General features: G+C 35.1%; 3 protein-coding genes across 3 annotated transcripts in view; 2 read left to right on the forward strand and 1 right to left on the reverse strand.

Moving 5' to 3' along the window:
• The window catches only part of LOC134674921 (peptidoglycan-recognition protein LB-like), a 37,348-nt gene extending 23,406 nt beyond the window's left edge, over positions 1-13,942 (forward strand). The window contains exons 2-5 of the mRNA XM_063533082.1: positions 11,263-11,368; positions 11,461-11,674; positions 13,092-13,210; positions 13,716-13,942. Coding sequence (XP_063389152.1) covers positions 11,269-11,368; positions 11,461-11,674; positions 13,092-13,210; positions 13,716-13,912 — 630 coding nt within the window. The 5' untranslated portion in view covers positions 11,263-11,268 and the 3' untranslated portion in view covers positions 13,913-13,942. The remainder of the gene's footprint in view (positions 1-11,262; positions 11,369-11,460; positions 11,675-13,091; positions 13,211-13,715) is intronic.
• LOC134674868 (uncharacterized) lies at positions 3,360-4,214 on the reverse strand. Its single transcript, XM_063533023.1, has one exon. The coding sequence runs from the start codon at positions 4,212-4,214 to the stop codon at positions 3,360-3,362; it is 855 nt and encodes a 284-aa protein (XP_063389093.1).
• Positions 13,943-14,478: 536 nt separating the features above from the next.
• LOC134674919 (peptidoglycan-recognition protein LB-like) lies at positions 14,479-17,941 on the forward strand. Its single transcript, XM_063533081.1, has 4 exons — positions 14,479-14,614; positions 15,134-15,335; positions 16,968-17,086; positions 17,625-17,941. The coding sequence occupies exons 1-4, from the start codon at positions 14,536-14,538 to the stop codon at positions 17,858-17,860; spliced, it is 636 nt and encodes a 211-aa protein (XP_063389151.1). The 5' UTR covers positions 14,479-14,535; the 3' UTR covers positions 17,861-17,941.
• The last annotated feature ends 2,630 nt before the right edge of the window (positions 17,942-20,571 follow it).

Genomic DNA, 20,571 nt, shown 5'->3' on the forward strand with positions numbered 1-20,571 from the left:
AAACTTTTGGGATATTATATACATTATCTTATAAATTTCACTAATAGTTTTTAGCAGAACTCTTATCTTAATAGTTGATAATGCTAGTCATTTACATAATTTCAAATAAATATGTTGAAAATAAATAACGTGTCTTAAATAAAATAAAATAAAAATAGCCTTTATTCCACCATAATTACATTTTTTTTTTTTTACATTTCCTTTGCATGCATAATTACATTTTTAGTTGCATAATTATTATATTATTTCATTTTGTTGTATTTAAAATATAGAATTGTATAAGATACTAGTATAGGTATTATTCATAAAATATAAAAGATTAAATTTGACATTCAATTTCGATTCCATTTCCATTATCTATTTTTATCACAGTCATTTACATTTAAAGCTATTTTTACTATTATATCTATGAAATATATCATATTAATATTGTAAATTTATTAATTACCAGTACCTACTAAACATAAATTTCAAAAACTTAATTTAACTATCCTTCATTAATTATGGAAGTCGCCTCTTTGGCGTAGGCCTCCCCCAGTGTTCTCCATGTGTCTCTATCTTGAGCTACTCTTCTCCATACTGTTCCACAACGTTTTTTGAATATGTCTGCCCATCGTGTCTTTGGGTGACCTTGCTTTCGTGTTCCTTTTTCTTTTGGTGGGGTCCATTCTATGATTTTCCTTGTCCATCTATTGTCGTTTATTCTACTAATATGTCCAGCCCACTTCCATTTCAATCTTCGTATTCTCTCTATGATGTCAGTTACTTTAGTTTTCTTTCTTATATAATCGTTTCTTACTCGGTCTGATATTCTAATTCCTAGCATACTGCGTTCCATCTTTCTCTGTTCTATAGCTAGTTTTGATTCATGTTCTTGTCGTAGAGCCCATGTCTGGCAGCCATATGTTAGACAAGGCAGAACTGCAATTTCGTATAATTTTCTTTTTGTATTAATACATATCTCCTTATTTTTCATGATTTCTCGTAAGCTCCAGTACTTTCCCCAAGACAGGGCAATTCTACGTTTTATGTCTTTATCAGTCTGTTCTTCAAAAGATATTAGCTGGCCTAAATATATATATTCTTTGACATATTCTATTTCCTTGTCATCTACGTAGATTCTTCTCTTTGGACCATTAGACATAATTTTTGTTTTCGAAGTATTTATCGATAAGCCCACTTTTTTACTTTCCTTCACTACGTCTTGTAACATTTCTTCTAGTTGGTTAGGATCTTCCGCAAAAATTACAATATCATCCGCGAAACGTAAGTTGTTTAGGTATTCTCCATCAATTTTTAGTCCTTTGTTGTCCCAGTTAAGATTTCTAAAGATCATTTCCAGCACTGAACAAAATATTTTTGGGGATATTGGATCGCCTTGACGAACACCTTTTTTAATGGGGAAAGCTCTTCCTTCCCTTTCTAGTTTGATCTTTGCTGTAAGGTTTGCGTACATGTTATACAGTAGTTCTATGTAATGCTCTTCTATTCCTTGCTGTGCTAGTGCTTCCCAGATTGCGACATGTTCTAATGAATCAAATGCTTTCGTAAAGTCAATAAAGCATAGATATATAATTCTTCTATATTCATTTGATTTTTCCACAATCTGTGTGACAACCTGTATGTGGTCTGTGGTTGAGAACCGTTTACGAAACCCGGCTTGTTCTCGGGGTTGATTTTCATCCAATTTCTTCGTAAGGCGGTTCAATATGATTTTTGAGAATATTTTATACATATTGGACATTAGACTTATCGGCCTATAGTTCCCTAGATCGCCTCTGTCACCTTTTTTATGTAACAAGGTTATTGTAGACTGTGACCATTGTACAGGAATTTCTTTGCTAAATAAGATGTTGTTAAACAGTACCTGAAGCGGACGTCTTAGGGGTTCAACCATTGATTTTAGTAGTTCGTTGGTAATGTTGTCTTCTCCCGGTGTCTTGTCCTTTTTTTGAGTTTTAATGGCATGCTCAATTTCTGTAACAAGTATCGCTGGAACATCTTGTATTTTTATAGAGGGACGCTGTACATAATCTTCTTGTGATGCATATAGGTCTTGATAAAAAAGAGTAGCTTTATGTAATATTTCAGCTCTGCTGGAGATAGGTTTCCCATGCTTGTCTTTCATGCTTGTTGCCCATTGTGAAGTTCTTTGCAGCTCTCTGTATGCTTGCTTAATTGCACCGGATTTATTTATATGATGTTCAAATATAATTTGTCTTTTCTGTTTCTTATTTTTATCCATTAGTCTGTTGATTTGTTTACTGATTTCTGTGATCTCTCTTTTTGCTTTTTTCGACCTTTTTTCTTTATATAGTTCCTTTCTTTTTTCTAATAAAGTGTATATGGTATGGTTTATCATATCTTTCTCCGCCTTCCTTTCTAATGGTATTTGTTTTAGTAGATTGTTAATAACCTTCTCTATGTTGTTATATTGTTTTTGAATATCTGATGAACTCTGAATAGCTTTGGTAAATTCTTCTTCCCAGTACTGTCCACTATCTCCGGTTACAATGGGTAAGTCTCTAGTAATTCTGTTATTGTGTGTAATCAATCTCCTTGTTTTTCTGTTCTTTATATTTATTTTACTTCTTATCATCCGATGGTCAGTATAAAAGTTTAGGTTATGTATGATGTCAAAAGAGTGTATATCTTGCTGTCTGTTTGTGAGAATATAATCAATCTCGTTGTGGTACAAACCATTTGGTGATTCCCAGGTCCATTTATTTTTCTCTTTTATTTTGAATATACTGTTTATAATTTTTAATTTATTTTCCAGTGCAAACTCAACCAGTCGCTGTCCATGATTAGATCTATTCCCACATGAGTATTGGCCGAAAATTGTTTGCTCGCCTTGCCTTGCGCTACCTACTTGCGCATTGAAGTCGCCCATTAATATTATCTTCTTCCGTTTGTTATTCTTTATCACAGTGTCTAGGGTTTCATAGAAGTTTTCTAGCTCTTCTTCTTTACATGATTCGGTAGGTGCATATGCTTGAATCACTATCCATGTATTGTTCGGGGCAAAATTAATTTCTAGAATAGCTATTCTAAAAGAGTAGCTACTGAAACCAATTATATTATTTTTCAGCTGTTTTTTAACTAAAAATCCGACACCATAGTTGCCATTTTTTCCTTGACTATGATACAGAATGAAGTCTGGGTATTCTGTTATCATTTCATTTTCTCTTCTGGTTTCTGAAAGTCCAATGACATCCCAGTTTATATTTTTTATCGCATAATTCAGTTCTGTTATTCTATTATCGTTAAGTAATGTTCTGACATTTAAAGTAGCTATATAGAGATCACTGCCTTCATCGACTTGTTTGTTGTTGTGGTTTCTGGTTGGGGGGTGTTGGTCATACTCCTCCACGGGGACCAGCCGGCTTGGAGGAGGTGTTGTTTGTGGGGAGGCGCTCGTTAGTTTTTTGGTCGTCGTTGTTATTGTCGTTGGTGGATAGGTTTAGTTGGGGTGGGCGTAAGTAGTTTGTGATGCTTTGGGGCCTCGTTTTCTTGGCTTGTTGTTTTGTTTTCTCTTCATTGGATTTGACTACCTCAACAGCGTCGGGAGATTCAGACAGCATCCGTTTTTTTGACTGGTTGTCATTAGGTGTACGATTTCCTGCTGGGTGTGATTTTAAAGTAATAATCTTGTTATGTCGCAGTGCTACGTTTTTTCCCGCTTGCCGTTCCCTTTTAAGCTCTTCCTGGAGTTCTCTCCGTTTTTGTAAGACAGCCGGGGAGTAATCTTCTTTAATATATATCCCTGTATCTTCCAACTTCTTTTTACATCTAATCAGTTCCAATTTTCTACCTATTGTTGTAATAGTGACTATCACCGGCCTAACCTTATCACTTTTTTTGCCAATTCTACTTACGTTTTCTATTTCCCACCATTGACACTTTATTTCCATTTTATTGTTTATAATGTCTAATATTAATTTGACCAAGGCATCGTAGTTCCTTTCTACTTCCTGCACCCCGAAAAATACTAAATTTTTCTTCCTCAGTTTGTTGTCTAGCTGGTCTATAATTATTTGTTGTTTTTCAATTTTTTCTTTCAGCTGGCTTGTTCTGGTTTCAATTAAGGAAAATTTTTGGTCTATGTTTTTGTTTATTGACTCCTTAATGTTTTCTTCCATTTCTTTCATGTCTTGCTTCTGTTTTTGAATGTCATCTTGTATATTTTGTAACATTTTTTTAATTTCATCCATGATTCCGTGCTACTCAAACTTATCCTCAGTACTCCTGCGTGAAACGGAGCGTATCTCACAATTTCCGAACGTAACTTATCTGTCAGCTGGTTGTCAATGTCATGAACTTAGCGGTTACCGTTATGACGTTTACAAATGATAACCTCTGTTGTCTGAGCTGTTCATAACTTTCGCGATGTGATTTTTGCGCAATCCACTTATTTCCACAAATAACGTGTCTTATCTATATTATATACTTATTTTATTAAGATGAATATAGGTTATTTAGCTGAAACTTCATTTTAGTAACCGTAGATAAAGCGATTTAACGCCATTGTCTAACGGAAATGGATTTTCAAAAACAAGTTTCAAATAAAATAGACCGTCTAGTTGTTCTATTTTTGAAGCTTTCGTGTTGCGTCCACGTCTCCTCTACATTACAGCGCGTACTCTATGTGCATATAATATATATGTATATATAATACTCAGTTAAGGTCTAACTAAACTTTCTTGATTGAAAATTAGTTAAACAGATGACGGAGCTACTCAATTGTTATCGAGCATATTTGTCAGTGTTATGTCTGAATTCGATTAACTTTATTTTCTATTGATAAGTTTATTTTCAAAGTTACATTGTGTGTAGTAGTGGATAATAAAGTGGTAGTGATGGTGGTGGTGGTGGTGGTATAAGTCTAGTAAGATTATCAATTATTTGTCTGAATAATCGACATAACATACGTATTAGCTGAATATATGCAGAAATCTTTCAGTATAATCACCTCCTCTTCCTGCCAATTTATAAGATGTGGCTGATCGTTTCCGGCGGGACTATGCCGCGCCTGCGCGTAGACAGCTTCGTTGCGCTTGAATATTTTGCCACTCCTTTGATGACCGCTGGACTGTGAACAGTATGTCATTTAATTTTGAGAAGTCGATTGTTCTACAAGGTATCTATAAATAATTATGTTTATTAGCTAGAGCTGCGTACCTACAATAAGTATTATTTCTATAAGCTAAATGGTACTTTGCGGGTTGCATCGAGAGTTTAGAGCACCATCATCAGACTGATTTTAGTTCCATTAGTTTAGCAGTTGCTATAGAGAATTATTAAAAATTCTTTACAAATATGTAGTTTGAATGTACATTACAGTCTTTACGGTTAAATCTAATTGCATAGGAACCAAACGCAAAACAATCAGACTAAAACTTCTGTAATTTGCGATCTTCTATCTCTATAGTCTATATCAGCGGTCGGCAACCAGCGGCCCGCGGGCCGCATGCGGCCCGCCAACCTCTCGCTTGCGGCCCGCGAGCCTCCCTGGCTATTTTGTATGTAGTACTGACGACCGACAATGTCTGCTAAAGTCGCAAATATTACCAAAGTGCGGCCCGCGTCATCTTCGTTAACTACTATGTGGCCCTTGGCTGCTAAAAGGTTGCCGACCGCTGGTCTATATCATGTTTATTTATCGGTATAACGTCCACGTGTATTTAGATACTGACATAGAACGCTCATCTTAAACCGAATGAAAGAATTTTTTTTCTGGTGTCGTTGCTCACTTAAGCGGAGGTTACTGAATTTCATCTCGAGAGGGTGTCTATTATAATATTTGAAGAATGAAGAGTTCTCTCGATTTCTCCAAGATTCCATCATCAGATCTTGATTAGGTACCTTGGGATTACCTATACTCGTACATAAAAAAAATAAAGATCCCGACGTATTAAGATCGTCGATTAAAAAAGCTTGGGAAACTTGTACCTATTACTTTTTTCTGGCTTCGTGTTTGTAAACGCAGATACCAGTTTTTGGTGCATGAGATGAAAAGGATAGAGCCGTAATAATCCCACTAAGGACTGTATCGTTTATTATAAATACAGATAAAACCTGGTCTAACTGTTGACGTGTGTATTATTTTGTATTACTATGTTCTTAAGGTATAATCTGGGGGTATTTTTAAGACATATCTGATATAAGAATGTTTTACATTTATTTTATTTTAGGGACTTTATGATGATTTTAATACCTTCTAGCAAATGTAATTCGGACAAGCCTATCGAGCTTAATTTGAGACTATTTCACCGATTCCTTAGTACGATTTAAAGAAACAAAAGGTTAATATGCTGCCAAAATATGCCATCTAAGTGTCCTTTTCATGATTGCTCAATTGAACATCCACAGAATAAATGTGGTGTATTTTATCTTTACATGAAAACGACTTTTTATGCAACATTTTGGATTCCCGTCAATTTCTGACGCCAGGGAAATGACGGAAACAGCTAAAAGAATCTACCGAAATCCAAAGCCTAACGGACATTCATGGCGTTGAACCATGGCTAGAACAGGTCGATAGAAACGCTCCATGATGGTTATATTGTATACCAAAGTCGGGGTTGTCGTAAGTAACATGCCATATTTTCAAAAAGGCCACCAAGCACAGATCCAAAACTTTTTTTCCAACTAAAAGAAATGATTAGACTATGCCCAGATGTTTCGCTTTACGAATCATATGTAATTGCTGTTTACATAGTACGATTTTTTTTGTGTAATACTTATCTTGTTCGCAAACCGTAAATTTTCTTGTAGTATTTGTCCGAAATCGTTGTAGTTACTCGGGAGGATTGGGTAAATATTGTCCAAACCATATGCTTTACGTGATCTCCCAGGACGAAATGTTACTTATTATTAAAGCACTAATTAAACTATATGTGTAATTTTTTAATAAAAACATAATACCAGAAAAAACGGCTAAGTAAAGTTGTATTTATAATAAACGATACAGTCCTTATTTACAATGTTACATATTTCCCCAAACCAAATTTTCTCCCTATTGTTTTGGTCAGTTATCTTTGTCTGTAGTGAGTCAAGTTCTCTTGTTATCATCATTCGGTGCTAGTAGAATGTTTTACTTAGACAGGTATATTGTGGAAGACAATAGTGAATTTACTAAGAATAAAAATCCTAACGTACGAGTAGCTCATAATATTTGTGATTTAATCATGGCAAAAAAAACCTAAGCATACGTGGATAATAGTGTTAATAGTACATAACGATACAAGTATACAAGTGCGAAAAAAAGAGGAATTCAAAAAGAGTACATATATGGCCCTTTAAATTTTCGATATAGTTACGTAATGTGCTCATTATCGCACTAGTGCAGTAAAGTAGCACCATATGTACTGTAAAACTTATTATAACAATCAAATCTTAAGTGAAAAAATTGTGAAATTACTCAATGCATTAAAACCGGGAAGTCCCTTATAAAAATTGTGATGACTTGAAATATTACTGTTAATTTAACACTGATTTATTTTACTTAGGTACTATAATATGAAAGTTATATTAGGTACCTACTCATTGATTATAATCATTACTACGTTATTACCTACTCATATGCCATGATTACTGACATTTTAATAGCAGACCGCAAATAACTCCACCAGGGAACAATAAGTACTGTCAGCAATGCTCTGCACTGACCATTGGTTGTCGTTAGGAATAAGGTTTACGAATCGACATCAAGCATTGTGCACGATGATACTAACTAGGTCTGGGACGTTGAAGATCTTTACAATCAATAAGGCTTAAAGCCGATAAGATTGAAGCATATGATTAGCAGGAAAGATACGATTTTCAAACTTGACTGATAAGGGAAAACACCTTCAGAACTTCAATGTTCCCATTACTGTAACTTAACCAAAAAATAGAGATTAAAATATTGATTTCCTGTTTAGTAGTAGGTAGAGGTATACAGTCAACGGTAAAAATATGGGTGTAGACAACTTACTCAAAAATATGTCCCATAGTTCTTAATTCACTGACATAAGAGTTATGGGACATATTTTTTAAATGATTTGTACACCCATATTTTTACCGTTGACTGTACCTATGTATTCGAAAGTAAGTAGAAATTATAATAAACAAAATTCTACATGGAGCTTACCTACTGCTAGTTCACCGCTTATTTGTGGGAGTAACAGAGCACCATAAAGTAAGTACCTAAGTAATCATCATTGTCAGATTGTGCATGTCAGTTTACCTGTTTACCTAAGATGCTTATTTCGTTTGCTTGTCAATAATTCTGAACTAGACGTAGAAACTAAACTAAACAGAACATTTAATTGAACTATATCAAGAGGTAAGGACTGTTCAGTTTACTAAGCGGACACTCTTACACCTCTTTTAATCGGCGAATTTAAAATCAATTGACGTACAGCTCATAACAATATAATTAACAATCCCTTATTTATCAATTGCTACATATTTGTTCCCATAATAGTCAAATATTTTTCCCGAAGGACCGAACAAATTTGGAACATAGCAAGTTAGTTCTGCAATTAGGATGCACAGGCTAGTATTCACTGCGAAAAATCGTAAATATGTACAAATTTTCCAAGTTAAACGTGAATAAAATAATCAAAACATTTGGAGAGCATCATATGCTTGAAGATTTTACAAAATCCCGGCACAGAAGCGGCCCGGCCAATCCAGAAACAAAAGTATTGTCATGCGGCTGTTAAAATCAATAAATTACTTATCGGTTCGCGAAATTCCTAAGACAGCAGGCGTTACAGTAGGCACAGATTAAAATATAAGAAGTATGTACAATAAATGGACCCATAAAAAGAAAAAAATGGACAAAAGAATTACAGAGCAGCGAAAGCAATCGAAAAAAAGAAGCGTCAAACTGTACTACATTTTACATTAAGATAAATTTCGTAGCATTTTAATGGACAACGGAAACTGCGTAAAATGTTGCTGTAGTACGTTACCAATGGCCCTGATGCTACCATGCCGTTGTAGAAGATCATATATTCGACGAGGAGAGTAACATCAAAATTGCCCAATTCATGAAGAAAGTCCTTGTCTGGAAGGCAATTGGTTCCTGTGGCCTTAAAAAGTTTGTTCTATTTTGCGACATGAACTTTGGTTGCGACATTTACAGAAAATAATGCATCTAATAACGAGTACTTTCCGTCTATCAGACGCATAATGTCACCTCTTCATTTCGGCCTGATTTGGCAAGTGCCCACTATGCTGGTCAGAAAGTGAAGCTACTGAATTTGAAAAACATTGATTTCGTTCAAAAACAAGTCAACTCATCTAATTGCCCGGAGCTCCACTCCATCGAGTGGCACTAGACCAATGTGAAGATGCACTTAAAAAAGGGTAGATGAGAAGCTAAAACATTGAAAGAACTCAAACGAATGTTGTTTACAACTTGTCAAAAAGTGTCAAAAATTGTTGTGCAGGCACTTGAACGGCGCAACCGTGTAAAAGTACGAAAATCTTACCGATGTTATTATATTATACTATATTTACATTAAAATGTTTTGCGTTGGTTTCCGTTTTTATTATATTTATCTAAATAAAGCGATTCCAGAATTAGAAAAATGTAATATATACTTTTTTGTTTGTCCGCTTAATAAAATGAACAGTCCTTAGGGCTACGGCTAGTTGAGGGATCCAATTTGTGTGTGAAGTAAAAAGAAATAACTAAAGGCATAAACTCAAAAATTTACTCATCAGTATTACCAATAAGCCTTTAATACATAAATCAATCGATTTCGAAAGTCCCGCCTGAAACAGCACAGTTCATATGTAAGTCCCCTAGTTTGTTTATTGTGGCAGTTTTCCTTTACCTAGTAGACTTCTTGACACTAATAACGATGACTGATACCTACTGTTTACAACATTTTCACTTTTGACATGTCTATAAATATTATTTCGATCCCACGTGGATCCCATTTTGACTTTGGCTAAATCATCGACAGCATCGATAGAACCTTATTGCCCAAAGATTGATTGAAAACCTACCCTCGAAGTAATCTAACTTTTGTATGGAAGGATTTACCAAAATGCATGAATATACAGTTGTCAAGCCAAACTGATTTGTCTTTCTTATATCTTACAGGTATACATTAAATAAAATTAATTTCGTAACCTAAATACAACTTTTAACCAGGATGGTTGAATTGCATTGACACATTGTATTCACAAAAAAGGCTTCTGTTTTCAAAAAATAAACGACATGCTTTTCCTTTTTTTTTACAAAATTAATGAAGCGTGGTTATCCAAGGTTCCGGCTGGAGAGTATAATCTGCAGCCGGACCGCGCCTGGACCAGCTGATATCCGGGACACGTATATATGCCAAACTATGGAGGTAAATTCAATTTCCGACGTGGTATATAAAGAAATATTAGAGGTATATTTCGCCACTGTAATGTGAGCATCAGGTAAGGTGGTCTGGCTGTGGAGGATCATGCATGGATTAAATATTTGTCTAACGTCTCTTGGCCCAATGGTTAACTATCCCGCTTTAGAGGGTTGCTTACATTATTTATTTAGGGATCTTCCCAGCCTCGAATGACTAATCAATACGTCACTAAAGTCCACGACGCGCCGAATTATCTCAAGTAATTCATCATATCGCATAATGTGCTACATATAAAAACACGATTGCTTTGCATAGATATCATTAAGAGGGTGATCAGCGTCGAGGTCGGAAAATATATTAACTATTTGAAGGGTAAGTAGTCGGTATATTACATCTATTATTTGTGTATTTTGTTATTAAATTTGTAACTTAACTTTATGTTAGTAAAAAAAGCCATAATTTCCAATCGCAATAACCTGATTTATCCGGATCACAAATACCTACGTTAGGTATTTAAGGAACTCGTAAGAAGACCGGTTTTCTAAACATATGACACAAAATATCAAACAAGTTTTTTCCCTTCCTCCTTATACCTATATTAAATGTATGCAATGATCTTCAATGTATTCTGATTAACTATTTTGAATGAAAAAGAGATGCCATTACGCACGACGCATCATTTAAACCCGGAAGTCTTTTTTTAAATAGTTTTTATCATGCAAAATTTTTTTTTTATTGAGCTAAATTATGATTGATTATATTTGATTCCTTGAATATCAGAAAAATTGGTCATTCAGAGCGATATTTTGATTTTTAAATCGGGTACACTAATAAAAAGGTAACGTAATAGGTAGTAATCACACAGTATTATCCGAATGTATAGAGAGCTTAACATATATGCTTTATTTTTCAGTAAACAATGGCTGGATGTGGATACATTGTCATATTTGCCTGTTTGGCTGCCAGCGTTTTAAGTTTGCCGGCTAACCAAAAAAAAATCAGTATCAGAAATTTTAGAGGTAAGAATTTAATCAATTAAAGCTATAAATATGTATTTACTAATACACGCTTAATGATGATGATTAATCAAAAAAACTTTACGTTATTGAAGGTTACCGTCTGCCCTTCCCGTACTATTCAAGAGAAGATTGGGGAGCGAAACCAGCCATTTCCGTTGACCGCCTAAGTTTGCCCGTTCCTTACGTGACCATCCACCACACATACATTCCAGCTGCATGCTTTACCGCCGAGAAATGTAAGAGTGCCATGCGGGGTGTACAGACTTACCATCAGGACGACCAGGGATGGAATGACATTGGGTACAAGTACGTACATTAATACATACCCAAGTACATTAAGTGCAGTTCTAACTACATGTGCAGTAATCGCAGTTGAAAAGTCATGCAATTGTTTATCTTGTTCTCTTTGAATAAGTTCATATTTTAAACGATGATTTTCATGTAAGTACTGCACATACAGTAGGCAGGGCATTAATGTAATTGATAGATATCTTCAGATAATCAATCAATCTGGAATCAATAAAGATAAGGTTTACGTCTATTTACAATAAACTGGCTTAGTAAAATACATTTATCTGCTTTCGCTAAATGTCAATTAAAGTTTTTTTTGCAATCTTACGTATGGATCAAGCGATTTAATAATATAATGAGACGCATATATTATATAAAAAAACATTATAAACTAGTGTCAAAAATCAAAACTTAAATAGTTATATGTTTTACAAGGGGCAAAGTTGTTGTTTAACCACTGGTGCTAATATTGATACCCGATAAAGCGAAGATACCAAAATTGAACCACGAGCGTAGCGAGTCGAAAAATGGAATCTTGAGCGTTGCGAGGGTTTCAAAGCACGAGGGTTAAACAAAATTTGCCCCCGAGTGAAACACATAATTTTTCACCCCACCAACCCGAAGCAAATATTAAATGTAAAATATTGAACAAAATCAAATACAAATGAATGTTATTAAATATTTATCATTCAAAAACATAATTTAAAAGTGAATTCTACCATCAAACATAAGAAAACAATTCAAAATTTGCATTTGATCACTTTGCCTCACATGTGAATAAAATGCAACTTTGCTATCAGTTTTTGAAAGGCTTTCCGAGCTGGTGTGGTGAAAAAGAATAAATTATGTCACTCCTTGAGGCAATAAGATGTCAGGCTAACACGTAACAAGTACGATTTACGTCATTTTAGATACTTATAACATCTCTTAATGCAAATTTTGTTGGAGTCATTAACTTATATATCACTTCGTGGAGACGGACCTTTTACGCAGATAGTATATTTACAACAGATGGCACTGTTTTGCTTAACGAGAATGATCGGTCGGAATTATGCATGGGCCTATCTGGGCATATTCATTTTAACTTGTTGTACTATAAATCGCGACTTACAGACGACATATAAGTCATGTTTTAGTAACGTCTAACCGTCACATTCCTGGCAAAATGTATGGGGTTTTGACATTGACCATCAGTTTTGTGACTATTGTTAAGCGGGCGTTAATGGTAACTCTTGCCGGTGGAGTAATCGCCACTCATTTCTGTCTTGTGCCAGTCTTTTAATTTCTTCATAGGACGCATTATTCTTTATTTGGCTGAGATTAGTAATTCTAGGTCTCCTTGTCTTGTTTTTCCAATCCTGCCTTCCAGGATATTTAGGAATTCTACACAATTAAGTGAAAATGCCCATCTTTACTTTTTAAATCATTGCAGCTTCGCAATAGGCAGTGATGGCGCGGTGTACGAAGGGCGCGGCTGGTCGGCTGTCGGCGCACACGCCGTAGGCGTCAACAGCCGGAGTATAGGCATCGTCTTCATAGGAGATTATGTTTGTAAGTATTAGACAGATTAGAAACAGTGTAATAAAATTATCACATACCTAGTTAAGTATATGATCTCACTGTCAATGATCTCACCTTAATAAAATTATAAGATTCTTAAATTAATTGTTCAGTATTATATTATACTTTCTAATGAATGTTATGCTTGGTAGTTATTGAAATGTAAATTTAGTACTATAAGTTTAATATAATATTAAGACGCATGGATCCAATTTACATTTGGTTACCTCCCTTTGAAATAAATAAATAAAAAGTCCTTATGACACTTACTGCATGAAACCAGAAACCATCGGTCCGATGTGGGTCCGATCTTTTAATAACAGATGATAAACAAAATTCAAAGTCATAAAAGTAATGTTTTTAAACTTTAAAGAACAATGTGCATTATATAATTAATATACCATCACAAGTTATATAACGGCGCTGGAGTAACTGAGCTACTATGCTTTAATTTGAAACAATATTTCGATAATGCATGTCACCTTTTCTATTTCAGCTGATCTGCCGCCCCCAAAGAGCCTGCAAGCTGCCAAAGACCTGATTGCTATTGGAGTGAAGGCGGGCTTCATATCTCCATCCTACCATCTAATAGCCCACCGCCAGGTGGCCGCGACTGAGTGCCCTGGACAGAGTCTCTACACTGAGATCACCAGTTGGGATCGATTTTTACCTGACTTTGACGTAAATACGTAGACCAATATAGAATTTATTTAGTGCAATTTACTTCGTCTTTTTATTTACCTTTGCTAATTATTAAAACAAGAAACATATAATTTATGTCCTATATTGTATAGTGTGTAAATCCAGTAAAGCAATAAATCAAACCAGGTATAAAATTTACCCGTGTTAGAAGTTTTTTGAAGTTACACTTAATTATGACCTCGTAATTAATTTTAAAATTATGTTGTCTTTCCGATTCAGTGATATTTAGAAAAGCAATAAAATTAAGTGCTTACGTTTAAAATGTCCCACGTGAGTAGAATACTTACTAAGATTTTCTCTGCTGTTTTGCAGAAAAACATTAAACCGAGTTAATTTATTTTCCTTTAATTTAGTGTCCACTACATATATTTTTTTAGTTTATGCCCTAGCCGTTTTGGTTTTAGAGCATCTGATAAATAATCTATTGTTTACCGCTATCTTGTACATTTTGTGGTAAAGTCCGACACTTCAGAGCCGTCGGTAAAGTACCCTGATCGGAGAGTTTAGTATAAAACGTAGAAAGCAACTGTTTATAATTCAGTTGGGCATGCAATCATTCGACATCTACACTCGCTTGTTTTAGCAAAATATATTAATATTGTATTAAGATAAACATGGTGATATTGGGCGTCAACTATTGTTTAATGTTGATAGTGTTATGTTATGTCAACGCTCATCCTCTTGCTAGTGATGGTAAATAAATACTCTTAAATTTGCAGTGTGTTATAACATAAGTATGGTAAAATATTATGCTGATTAATGAACACTATTGAAAAAACTAAAGCATCGTTATTTACGTGTAGCTTATGGACCGATGTTCAATACCCAGCACGGCTGCTACAAATATAATAATATTAAATTGAGAGCTCTGTTGTGGCATTTTCTAAATCGTTTTCAGTGTTTTTGGCTTGCCAAAATTAATTACCTGCCTTTAATGTTTTTATATTTTGACAAAACTAATGAAATATTGGAAAAAGTGGCTGTGACATACGGACGGACAGACAGACAGACAGACAGACAGACAGACAGAAATGACGAATCTATAAGGGTTCCGTTTTTTGCCATTTGGCTAAGGAACCCTAAAAATTATAATAAACAAGATATTATTAAAATGTCTTTCACTCTTCAGTAGGTATTTAGAATAAATTTAGATTTTTTTTTTATGTGATCAGTGTTAAAAAACTTCCTTCCAACGAAATTCTCTTTTTAAAGAACCCTACCCATATTACACGCGAGCGGATTGGGTCGCAGCTCCAGCCACTGACGTCGAGCCGCTCTCCGCACCAGTGCCATACGTGGTCATCCACCACACATACATTCCCGGCGCATGCAACACCACTGCCCAATGCGCCGCGTCCATGAGGTCTATGCAGGAATACCACCAAAGCCTGGGCTGGGGCGACATTGGATACAAGTGAGAACTTACCTACTTCTAAATGTACCCTGCCTCTTTTGATGGTGTCTCTATCGAAAAAAACAACCGTTATCGACAGCTCATAATTAGATCAAAGCATACATTCTAGTTATTATCAAGAAAAGGAGCGCATATATCTGACTATTATACGTATTTAAACACGTCTCATATTTTAGTCGCAGCATAATGCACAACAATTGTGGCCTTTACTTCAATGTAATAATATGCTGATAGAAGCACATGCAAGCAACATAGTTGAACGTGTGTAAACATTTTTCCCTAATTGCTCGCAATACACAGTCAACTATAGTGTAACAATTTTCCTGCGTTTAAGGTAAACAGCTGTATATAGTCGGAAGTGGGAAATTATCACTAAATCATTAGTCTTTGGCGACCTCTGAATTGCAGATTTACCTGGCCATTACCTTAGTCAAGCGTATCGTACACATTTGCAATTATTGTATGTCTTTTCCCGCATACCGACTTCGTAATAATTTAGAAAATGCATTTTTTTCTTCTAGTCAGGGTCACCTCATATATATCTACTACAATGGAACTACGTTTTTTTCTTAGTGTGTTTTTTTTTCTAAAATACGTAAATGCTGATTGTCTTATATTAAATCTTAGGGAAAGGGCCTGAAAGGACTTATTGCGTAGATATATGGGGGTCTAAAGGAGATGCCCTTGCTAACTCTTTTTAACATTGAATATGTTTGTTTAACCGGATTAGATTGATATACTTAGGTATAAGTATGTAGGTATATAGGCCCAACAACGTATGAAAGCCGTAACAGACACTGAAAAATTAATTTGGAATCGGTAAACAATTATCTTGAATTGTTAAGGGGCCCACTGATTAACAGTCCGCCGGACGGTATCGGCCTGTCAGTTGTTCGGAACTGTAAAAATTTTGTTCTAACTGACAGGCCGATACCGTCCGGCGGCGGACTGTTAATCAGTGGGCCCCTTTATGGGCGGTATGTTTTATTGTAATTGGTATTTGTTTATAAACTTTTACAAATCGGTTTAGGTTTGAAGTGTTCAATCACTTCATAAATGTAGGCACATTATTAACGACAAGATGATGAGTAGCGTAACTAGCGTACCCAATTAGTAAGACATCACGAAGAGTAATATTCTGCTATCGATCATTATACTAAGGAAGGTCATCTACCTGTCATTTTTTTAACAACTTTGGTTTGTTAGACAGAATATTTACGATTTTTAAAGTTTTTCCTTCATTTCGTTAGCCTGACCTTGATTTGCCTTTATCCCATACCCCGTTATTCATAAAAATAACAATGTTTCATTCCTTTCAAACATACACAATATGTATAAGTAAGCCAAAAGTGACAATAAACAAGTACTAACATATTTTAACTAAAACTAGCGACCCGCTCCGGCTTCGCACGGGTTAACAAATTATACATCTAAACCTTCCTCATGAATTACTCTATTGATAGGTGAAAACGGCATGAAAATCCGTTCAGTAGTTTTAGAGTTTATCGCGAACATACAAACACACAAACAGACACGTGGTGGGAGAGTTTCTTTTATAAGGTGTAGGTATATAGTTGATCGTATATGAATAAAGTAATTCGATCTATCTGCCAATCAATAATTTTATTTCAGCTTTGCAGTCGGAAGTGAAGGAGGCGCCTATGAAGGCAGAGGTTGGGACACCGTCGGCATCCATGCCGGGAGAGCCAATAACTACAGTATCGGAATCGTTCTGATCGGCGATTGGCGAGGTAAGCTGCGGATAAATAGCTTATATGTGTGGCAGATTTTCAATGAACCCCTAATTCGTCACAAACAAGGAAGGTCGTAAGTTTACATAGTTAAGTTGGAATAATGCTAAAGTTAAAGCTTATGTTCAGGTTATGTACAGCCAGCAATACTATTCGCTTAGCATCTTTGCATAAAAACTTATATGCAGGGGGGAGACATATCTCTGCAGCTGACTACATAGTCTTGAACGTTTTGAATAAAATATTGTAGCCAAATCTTTCCAGAAGGTAGATAAAACATGACACGTATTTATACTTTATTTACCAGGTACACGACTGATTCATACATAACTAGAACAAAATCAAGAAATAGGGACCTAATGTAGAGGTTTAATTGAATATTCATCCTTTACATTAGCTCTATCATATCACTGTCACCGAAAGTAGGTACTCAATGCAAATTTAACAAACTGCGCATGTTGTGAACTTTTTTATCGGGTCGTTTAATTAATGGGGTTTTTCTTAAGAGGCATATAATTAACATATATTTTCTCCGCAGTAAATCTCCCGCCCACAAAACAGCTGACCACAACAAAGGCGCTCATTGCCAAAGGAGTGAAAGATGGCGTGATCAGTCCTCAGTACCGCCTGATAGGCCACAGCCAAGTCATGTCCACGGAGTGCCCAGGGGGAGCGCTGCTTTCCCACATAGCCACGTGGGACCACTACTGGCCCGGCCATGTGGAATTTAGGGGGGCAACTACCAGTCCCAGTCTTATTTACAGTACTTTGTGAGATGGATGGAGCTGGAGTTAGTTATTTAATTAGCATTTATATTTTAAATGAATGACTGTTCCAAGTAACTCAGTGTTACTTAAAAATGTTTAAATGAGGATATTATGAATTTAATCTCTTAGTAGTTCATTGTTATTTACCTGCAAATAAAAACACGAACAAACATTAGTACCTAACTCTACTCCTTTAAAGATTCCCTTTATTTTAATTTTATTTACAGCTTTATCATGTGGCATATTTTATGGCTAGAATATTTAGCCCTCTAGTAAGTCCTATGATAGCTTATTTAAAAAAATCCTTAAATTTTGCCTTTTCTCTATCTAATGAGATGAAGGCAGGTATCTACGGCGAAGTCCATATGAACTACGAACCTTTATGATCACAAAGAAATTAATTAATGTTAGACAGATAAAGAAAAGGAAACGTATTGTCCATTACTAGGAAACAAGCCAATTACGAGCAGGAAATGAAAAGCATCATTGATTTAGTTATTCCCCTATTGCGAGTACTGTCTTGTCAGCGTTACCCATGACTTTTGTAACTAACGCCATAACATGGGCCGTGAGTAAGCCTTAGTTTTTCAATAGGTATAAATTTAACTACTAGTAAAATTTAAAAATCCCAGTTTTGCATTTGCAAATCAGCACCTATTCGAATATGGCACAGATGCCGACTTGCTGATCCTACCTTACCACGAGGCATATTCAGATTTTATAAATATGATACCAATTTTATTTAAGTGTACTATCCGCGCGTAGGTGATAGCTTGCGATTGCATTAACCCTTTGACCGCCGTTGTCCGGTATACAAGACAACGAGAAAACGATACGCTGGCGCCGTCGTCTTGTATACAAGACACAAATTCAACCACTCCGTTAATGTGAAAATAATAACAATTGCAAATTCTTTTACACTCTTGTTCATATTTTAGGTCTTTGTTTTTTCATTTATTTGCATTTTAAACAAATATGTAAATCCATTCTTTTATAATAAGGCATTTAAAAAAATTGCTCCAAATTTCAACGTTTTTTATGTCCCTCGACGCCGCTGTCTTGTATACAAGACAGCTAGGGATGGGAATGTTAACTCGATATGGGAATTTTCAAAGTAAAATAAAGTCAGAAATATGTTTTTATTTAAGTATTTGAAACCTTGTTAATCGCCAATTGTTGGTAAAGAGTAGGTAATAAACGAGAGACAGATAGGCATAATAACTATATGTAAAGTTCAGGCAGCTTCTTTAGCTGTAAAAACTAGGGTCAGACAAGTAAATTTCCCCTTGTGGATTGTTGACTAATTGCAGAAAAGATAAATAAAAAAATAAAATAAATAATTGATTTTATTTTGAGCTGATAGCGTCGTAGTGGGAAGGGATAAACCGCAGCGACCGCTTCGTATAAGACTAGTACAGATGGACATACCTATTTATAGACTTTAGTTTTTTGTTAAAAGTAAGTACCTATCTAACATTGACATCAATGTGTTATTTTATTATAACAATTCGTCGTTAATTTGGTAAGATTTTAGTAGATTAATGTATACCAAACTGAAATTATAATGAATGATTCTAATTCCGGAATAATTTCTTCACTCATTGAAAATTCAACCCACGTGTAATTTTCACCAAAACAGTTCCGGTATATTTACGTTATCGACACATGATGCGCGGCTTTAACGTTACGCTAATAAAGTTTACGTACCGACAAGCGCTTACGCCGTTGACCTAGAGGCTATTATTACTTAATCCGCGCGGAAACAGTCCTTGTCGGTGTGCACTGCGGACAGTCCATGCGCGCCGTTGTCTTGTATAAAAGACTTCTCGTACAGCCTAGTGCGGCGATATTACGTCTTGAATCGACATTGTTTAGTGGTTGTTTTTGATTATAAATCCCTATGTTTTAAACATTTTCGGGTGTAAAACATATGTTTAATTTTGGCAATTTGGAAATAAATTAAAGCTGGATAAGAACGAAGCTAAATTGAAAAGATTTTTACCATAAATTGTAAATATCGATAACACTATTTGCAATCCCTAAACTTTTTATTAGTTGTTTACTTAAAATTTGCTCTGGCGTGTGAGTGAGCGTCTTTGCGGACTAGGTCCGGCGGCCAAAAGGTTAAGATTTAATTCAAATAGACGATAATGAATATTAGCTTTACCTATACAACATCAGATCATTGAGGTTTATTAACAGTGCACCATACAACAGATTCTACGCTAATGGGTTACCTAACTATAACTACTCGTCACGATGGATGTGTATATTGCGACTTATATTTATATCAAAGTAATTTGAACTCCACAGCTTGACTAGTGTGCTAGTACTTACGTCACAGATCTTTATCAAAGCAATAGCTAGCAACAATTTCAATTTCTGCGAACATGTACCTATATGTACTATTATAGTACCTAGATAATAAGGTACACGTTTGACTATGACCAATAAATTTTTTCCATTATTTTACATGTTTAAATTTAGTAGGATTTAATATGAAACTAAGATAAGTATGTACCTATTCGTACAAAATTGATTGAAATAGATTTACTTATTTAAACAGTAAATTTTTGAGTTATGTCTTTTTTGGTTAAAACAAGTCAAAATTTTAATAAATAACGTTCCTCCATATACGGGATTAACGGTTTAAGAATCTCAATCTCAAACGTTGCAGTTATTATGTAGGTACTAGTGTTAGTTGTATTGCTAAATAAT

Source organism: Cydia fagiglandana, chromosome 20, assembly GCF_963556715.1.
Source record: "Cydia fagiglandana chromosome 20, ilCydFagi1.1, whole genome shotgun sequence".
NCBI lineage: Eukaryota > Metazoa > Arthropoda > Insecta > Lepidoptera > Tortricidae > Cydia > Cydia fagiglandana.

Coding starts and splice junctions, on each gene's coding strand:
- LOC134674868 (XM_063533023.1), bottom strand. CDS start 4,214: ATGGATGAAATTAAAAAAATGTTACAAAATATACAAGATGACATTCAA.
- LOC134674919 (XM_063533081.1), top strand. CDS start 14,536: ATGGTGATATTGGGCGTCAACTATTGTTTAATGTTGATAGTGTTATGT. Junction 14,615..15,133: donor TCATCCTCTTGCTAGTGATG/GTAAATAAATAC, acceptor CTCTTTTTAAAG/AACCCTACCCATATTACACG. Junction 15,336..16,967: donor TGGGGCGACATTGGATACAA/GTGAGAACTTAC, acceptor ATTTTATTTCAG/CTTTGCAGTCGGAAGTGAAG.